The 6,408-nt window shown below is 46.6% G+C and overlaps 1 protein-coding gene across 1 annotated transcript; it reads left to right on the top strand.

Moving 5' to 3' along the window:
- The first annotated feature begins 4,268 nt into the window (after positions 1–4,268).
- LOC130031218 (transmembrane protein 184C-like) lies at positions 4,269–5,486 on the top strand. Its single transcript, XM_056122484.1, has one exon. It carries the CDS (start codon positions 4,269–4,271, stop codon positions 5,484–5,486), a length of 1,218 nt encoding a protein of 405 aa, XP_055978459.1.
- Positions 5,487–6,408: the final 922 nt, after the last annotated feature.

Below are 6,408 nucleotides of genomic sequence, written 5' to 3'. Positions count from 1 at the left end.
CCATCTTCCTCTCCCCTTCCCTCTGCAGGTGGAGACTGCTCTGTAAATAAGCACACGCTCCTCCCTCTTCTCACCAGGAACCTGCAACTCTTCATTCTGTCTTCAAGATTCCAACTCATTAGAGTACCTGTCTAGGCTGAATCAACATAGCATTTCTGTTTCTTGCTGGTTTATTCACTTGGTAGCATATGTTTAGGATTGACCATGTGTCAGAATTTCCTGAAAAACACAGGTTTTTTTTGGTCTTTTTAATTTTTATTAGTGAAACACCATGAGGTACAGTTGTAGACTTACACATTTTTGTGCTTGGGTTTCAGTTATACAATGATCGAATACCCATCCTTCCACCAGTGCCCATTCTCCACCACAACTGATTCCAGTATCCCTCCCACTCCCCTTACCCTCCATCCCACCCTGCCTCTGTGGCAGGGCATTCCCTTTTGTTCTCTCTCTCCTTTTGGGTGCTGTGGTTTGCAAAAGAGGCATTGAGTGACAATCATGTTCAGTCTATAGTCTACTCTCAGCATGCATCTTCCATCCTGGGAGGATCCTCCCAACACCCTTGATTTGGTGCTCCCTTCTCTATCTGAGCTGCCTTTTCCCCCAACACGTGTGACTGGCCTCCAAGCCATGGAGTAAACCTCCTGATACTTATCTCAGCTATTCCTGGGTGTTAGTCTCTTATTTTGTTACTCTATGTTCCCCAGATGAATGCAGTCTTTCTATGTCTGTCCCTCTCTTTCTGACTCATTTCGCTTAACATGATACTTTCCATGTAGTACCAATTGTATGTAAATTTCTTGACTTCATCTTTTCTAATAGCTACACAGTACTCCATTGTGTAGATGTACCAAAGTTTATTTAACCAGTCATCTTTCGGGCACTCAGGTTTTTTCCAGGTTCTAGCTATTGTAATCAGCGCTGCAATGAACAAACAAGTGCAGATGTCACTTTGACTATACGTTTTTGCCTCTCTGGGATATATTCCCAGGAGTGGTATTGCTTGGTCAAATGGGATCTCAATTTCTAATTTTTGGAGAATTGTCCGTACTGTTTTCGAAAAGAGTTGAACCAATTGGCATTCCCACCAGAAGTGAAGGAGGGTCCCTTTCTCTCCACATCTGCGCCAACACCGGTTGCTTTTGTTCTTTTGGATGTGGGCCAGTCTCTTTGGTGTGAAATGATATCTCATTGTTATTTTGCTCTGCATCTCCCTGATGATTAATGGTGTAGAGCATTTTCTCATGTGCCTTTTAGCCATTCGAATTTCTTCTTTGAGAAAGTTTCTGTTCATTTCGTCGCCCCATTTTTGATGGGGTTGGATGTTTTCTTCTTGTGGAAGAGTTAAAGGGGTCAGTGCTTAATGATGTGCCCAGAGGAGGGAGGTGTCTGCAAGTCTCTGGCCATGCCATGACCTGGGGTTACTGTGTCACCTGCTCCGGGCTGCCGTCCTTCCTGCTTTCTCAAGGTCCAGCTCTGTCTCCAGGCTTTTTGTTCCCATTTGACTTGCTTGTGCTTTATTGACTTCTCCACCCAGGAGCCCTTGGGACTAATATTTTCCCCTCTCTCTTTGTTTATGAGCACTGAGACTAGTCATGTGTATGGATTTGGCTTTTTACATAATGAGGTGTTGGTGGTAGGAGTGGGGAGCGGGGGTTGGGTCACACCTGGTGGTGCTTAGGGCGAATTGCTGGCTCTGTGCTCAGGGATCACTCCAGGCAGTGCTCAGGGGGACCATATATGGAGCTGGAGATCAATCTGTGTTCAGCTACACAGCTTTACTCTTGTTATATCTCTCTGAACTTACAAAATTGGGTTTAAGATAAACTGCTCCTTTGTAATTGTAATAGCAAATGAACTTTCCCTGTGTCTGTTTCCGTAAAAATGAAAACTAAGTATTTATTAAGAGGTAAGTAAATTGGTTATTGCTGGAGCATAGTTTTGAGAAAATTAAAAGTGGGGAACACTAGTGAAATTTAAAAAAATATGACATTTTAGGTGATATGCTTATAATAGTTTTAATACCAGCTATGGTTTTGACATACAGTTAGAACAGTTCCCTGGCCAACAATTGCCATGTCCCCACCTCCAGAACCATGTTATACTTTTAGTCCATCCCTTCACTATGCCACCACAACCCTTGCTAGGTAATTGCAGTATTATGCATAGAAGCATACATATTTTAATAACTTTTTGTATCTTGAAATGCTGTAAACTTGTGCCTGTTTCTTGTTTTCACAAAGAGTTTGAAATCAGGTTGAATATGGAAGCTATTTTTTGAAAGTAATTTATTCATATGATGCTTACTTGTATAGCCTTTATGTCTATTACATAGAGTAGGTAGGGACTGAAGGAGATTTTGTTACTGGGTTTAGGTTTGTAACATTCTTTAACTGTAATGGAATTGGAGAGTTACAGTTAAACCAGAGCCCTTAGGTAAGATTTTCAGTTGTAACTGTAGTCTGACAGTGTATGAGATGAGTTTCTAGTTCTCATCTGACAGGGTAGGAGATAAGTTTCTGTTGTTCTCGGTGAGTTTGTCTTGAGATTTCTCAATTGTGTTAATATTTCAAAGAACTGCCTTCTGTGTCAGCTGAATCATGTCTTTATTTCTTATTTCCTTCATCTACTTTTGATATGGTAGTTCTTCATGGCCTACTTTCTTACTTTTGCTGGGTTCTCCTCAGAAATTCTCCAGAGTCACTCCTGTAGTACTCAGGGCCTCTGGATGGTGCTGGGCACCATGTGGTTGTTAAGGATTAAGCCCAGGCCGTGCCCATACAAGTCATGCCTTCCATCTTGTGTAGCTCACGCCCAGCCCTTTCTCTAGCTTTTAAGGGTAGAAACTTTGGGGATGTATTTGAAGACTTGCCCTTTGGGCTCAGAGAGTCCACAAGTCCCTGGTGGTACTTATTGACTACTCCTGCCTTAGTCTGTGTGTGTTGCTGCTGGCATTTCTGGGGGGCATATGTGGTGCTGGAGGTCAAACTAGGGTTGGACATGTGCAAGGCCAGTCTCTTAACCCCTGTGGTATATCTCTACACCTCACTAGAAGTGCATTAATAAGTTTTTTTTTTCCTGGAGAGACTGCATTAATCACACTAATTTGTTTCACATGTTTATGCAACTAAAAATGCTGATTTGAATTTTGTATTCCACATGCCTATGCTTCTTTGGAAGTTTACTGTTTAACTTACAAGTATATTGATGCTTTTCCAACATCTGTCTTTTCCTAATTTCTACTTTAAGCCAGGTTTTTCAGAGGATAAATTTTTGAAATCTTTTCAATCTTGTTACATTTTATCAGCATTCATTATGAGCTTTGGAGAACAAAATCAGTGTTTTTTTTTTTTTCCCATCTGAAAGTGCTCTGGGTGTACTGCAATCCATATGATCAGGCATCATTCCTGGTGGAGGTCAGAGCAGCCATACTGTGTATCGGGGATCTAAGCCAGGTCAGCTATCTACAAGGCAAGAATACTTTTGCTGTTCTATCAATCCAGCCCTTGAAGTCAGTATTTATATTGGATTGTTGCTGGGTTTTATGTTCCAAACTAGGCTTCTGCAGCGATCACACATTCAGGACATACCACAATCATTAAGAATGCCAGGATGATCAGCTTTAGGGGAAGGATTAACTCCCTCCACTTATTTAATTGCTTAATGTGCTTAATGAGACAGGAACACTGTATGTAGTAGATGATTCCACAAAAACCTGAGGCCGGGAAAGCAGATCTGCCCGGGAATGAGGCAACCAGGGCGCTCTGCTCTGATGAACTGGACTCGGGGTTTGCGGCTCCAGGCAGATTTCCTGAGAGCCCTGCAGAAGCAGCTCCAGAGCCTACAAACAGTTCGGGGAGTTCCCAGGGAGTGAGGGACCCTCTTGGGCCTCACCCCTGTACATCATCAGCAAGATTGGACCAGGAGAGCCAGGGTGGAAGCTTGGCCCCGAGAGAAGGGGCCGGGACCATCTCAATGTAGGCCACTGCTCTCCTTTAGAGGCCAGACAGAGTGCAGGGGTTCAGGGACAAGGGGTCGCGCCAGGGGTCCCAGGACTTTGTAAGGGGCCACATGCAGGCAAGCAGCGAGGATGCTGCCCGCAGCGCCCCCGGCGGCCATCAGTGGTACAGCGGGGGCAGCGCCCAGCGGTACCCCTGACATCACACTGCTGCTTTGTTACATGGAAAGTGCATCCACCTATATAACCTTGGACCTCAGCGCAGGGGCCTCAGAGACTTTCTGCGCTCTTTGCCTTCAACCTTTGAGAAATGTTCGACGCTTGCGTGCCTAAACTTAAGAACTGGAGACGTTGGATCCGGCCCTTAGTGCTGATCCTCTATCTGCTGGCCGTGGTCGTGACCATCCCCCTGGGTGTGTGGCACCTGCAGAAGCTGGAAGTCAGTATCCACACCAAGGTGTGGTTTATCCCCGGGATCTTTGTGCTGTTCACCATCCCCGTGACCTTCTGGGAGATTCTGCAGCACTTGGTGCACTACACGAGGCCCGAACTCCAGAAGCCCATCATTAAGATCCTCTGCATGGTGCCCGTGTACAGCATAGACAGCTGGGTGGCTCTGAAGTGTCCGTCCATCGCCATCTACGTGGACACCATGCGGGAGTGTTACGAAGCGTATGTCCTCTACAACTTTATGAACTTCCTATTCAACTACTTGAAGAGCCAGTACCCCGACCTGGAAGCTATGATAGAAGGCAAAGAGAAGACGCAGCCCCCCATACCCTTCTGCTGCTGCCCGCCCTGCCCCGTGGGAGAGGTGTTGCTGTACCGGTGCAAGCTGGGAGTGCTGCAGTACATCGTCATCAGACTGATCACCACCTACGCCGCCGTGATCTGTGAGATATTCGAGGTGTACAGTGAAGGAATCTTCAACTTGCACAGAGCCTGGGTGTACTTGGTCATCATCAACAACGTGTCCCAGTCCTTTGCCGTGTATAGCCTCCTGCTATTTTGTAAAGCCCTGAAAGAGGAGCTGAGGCCCATCCAGGCAATGGGAAAGTTCCTTTGTGTGAAGCTTGTCGTTTTTGTCACATTCTGGCAAGCAGTGTTGATTGCTTTGCTGGTGCAATTTGGTGTAATTTCCAAGAACTCCACCTGGGAGTGGCAGACAGAAGAGACAGTGGCCACGGGGCTGCAGGACTTCATCATCTGCATAGAAATGTTCATTGCCGCCATAGTGCACCACTACACCTTCTCTTATACCCCTTATATGGGAGAAGAAGAACGAGGAACATGTTGCTCTTTGTTCCTAGAAATATGGGATGTCTCTGACATCAAAAGTGACATTTCTAAGCAGGCGAAGAACATTAGCAAAACGTTAAGGGGGAATCCAAAAAGTAAAAGTGTTCCAATGGACGAAGATGAGCAATTCAACCTGTTGTCTTCATCACCAGACACTTCAGTCACTTCTTCCACATCACTGCCACACATTGGTAGTCACCAAGAGCTTGAAGAAGTCCTGGTAGAATAGAATGTGCCTAGTACAGTTACATATACGTAAGTCATGTAAAATGACACAGAAGAACACATGGAAGAAGCTGAGACTTCAGAATCCATAATCCATAATCCATAATCCAGTGCTGTACTTAATCCTTTTTATTTCTCTGTGTTCCTCTTTCTTCCCTTCTTCATTTCCTCCTACCATACTCCCCTCTCCCTTTCTCCTTTTTCTTTTATTCTTTTTCCTCCCTCCCATCCTAGAGCAATGCAGAGGACCATCGCTTGGACAGCCAATCTATGGAGAAGACATCAGACATAAGGACGTTCGGTCCAGGTACAAGTTCCAGTTCTGCACAGACTCATTAGGCTCACCTTGACCTGCCTCCAGTGAGGCTCCCACACTCCCACAGGCAGAGAGGGAGTGTCCCAGTGTCTGCCCACAGGAACTGAGGGGGGGTGTTTTCTTTTTTTCTTTTCCTCCTTCCTTCCTTCTCCCTCCCTCCCTCCCTCACCTCCTTGCCTCCTTCCCTCCCTCCTTCGCTCCCTTCCTCCCTCCCTCCCTTCCTCCCTCCCTCCCTCCCTCCCCTCCTCCTATCCTTCCTTTGTTCCTTCCTTCTTCCCTCCCTCCCTCCCTCCCTCCATCCCCTCCTCCTATCCTTCCTTTGTTTCTTCCTTTCCTCCCTCCTTCCCTCCTTCCCTCCCTCCTTCCCTCCCTTCCTCCCTCCCTCCCTCCTTCCCTCCTTACCTCCTTTCCTCCCTCCATTCCTCCCTCCCTCCGTCCCCTCCTCCTCTCCTTTGTTCCTTCCTTATTCCCTCCCTCCTTCCCTCCCCTCCTTCCCTCCCTCCCTCCCTCCTTCCCTCCCTTCCTCCCTCCCTCCCTCACTCCCTCCCTCCCTACGTCCCCTCCTCCTATCCTTCCTTTGTTCCTTCCTTCCCTCCCTCCTTCCCTCCTT

Source organism: Sorex fumeus, unplaced genomic scaffold, assembly GCF_029834395.1.
Source record: "Sorex fumeus unplaced genomic scaffold, SorFum_2.1 ptg000046l, whole genome shotgun sequence".
NCBI lineage: Eukaryota > Metazoa > Chordata > Mammalia > Eulipotyphla > Soricidae > Sorex > Sorex fumeus.
Note: the sequence above shows the minus strand (reverse complement) of the source record. Positions and strands in the feature narration are given on the sequence as shown.

Bases quoted from the DNA above. Each gene is read 5' to 3' on its own strand.
- LOC130031218 (XM_056122484.1), top strand. From the start codon at position 4,269: ATGTTCGACGCTTGCGTGCCTAAACTTAAGAACTGGAGACGTTGGATC.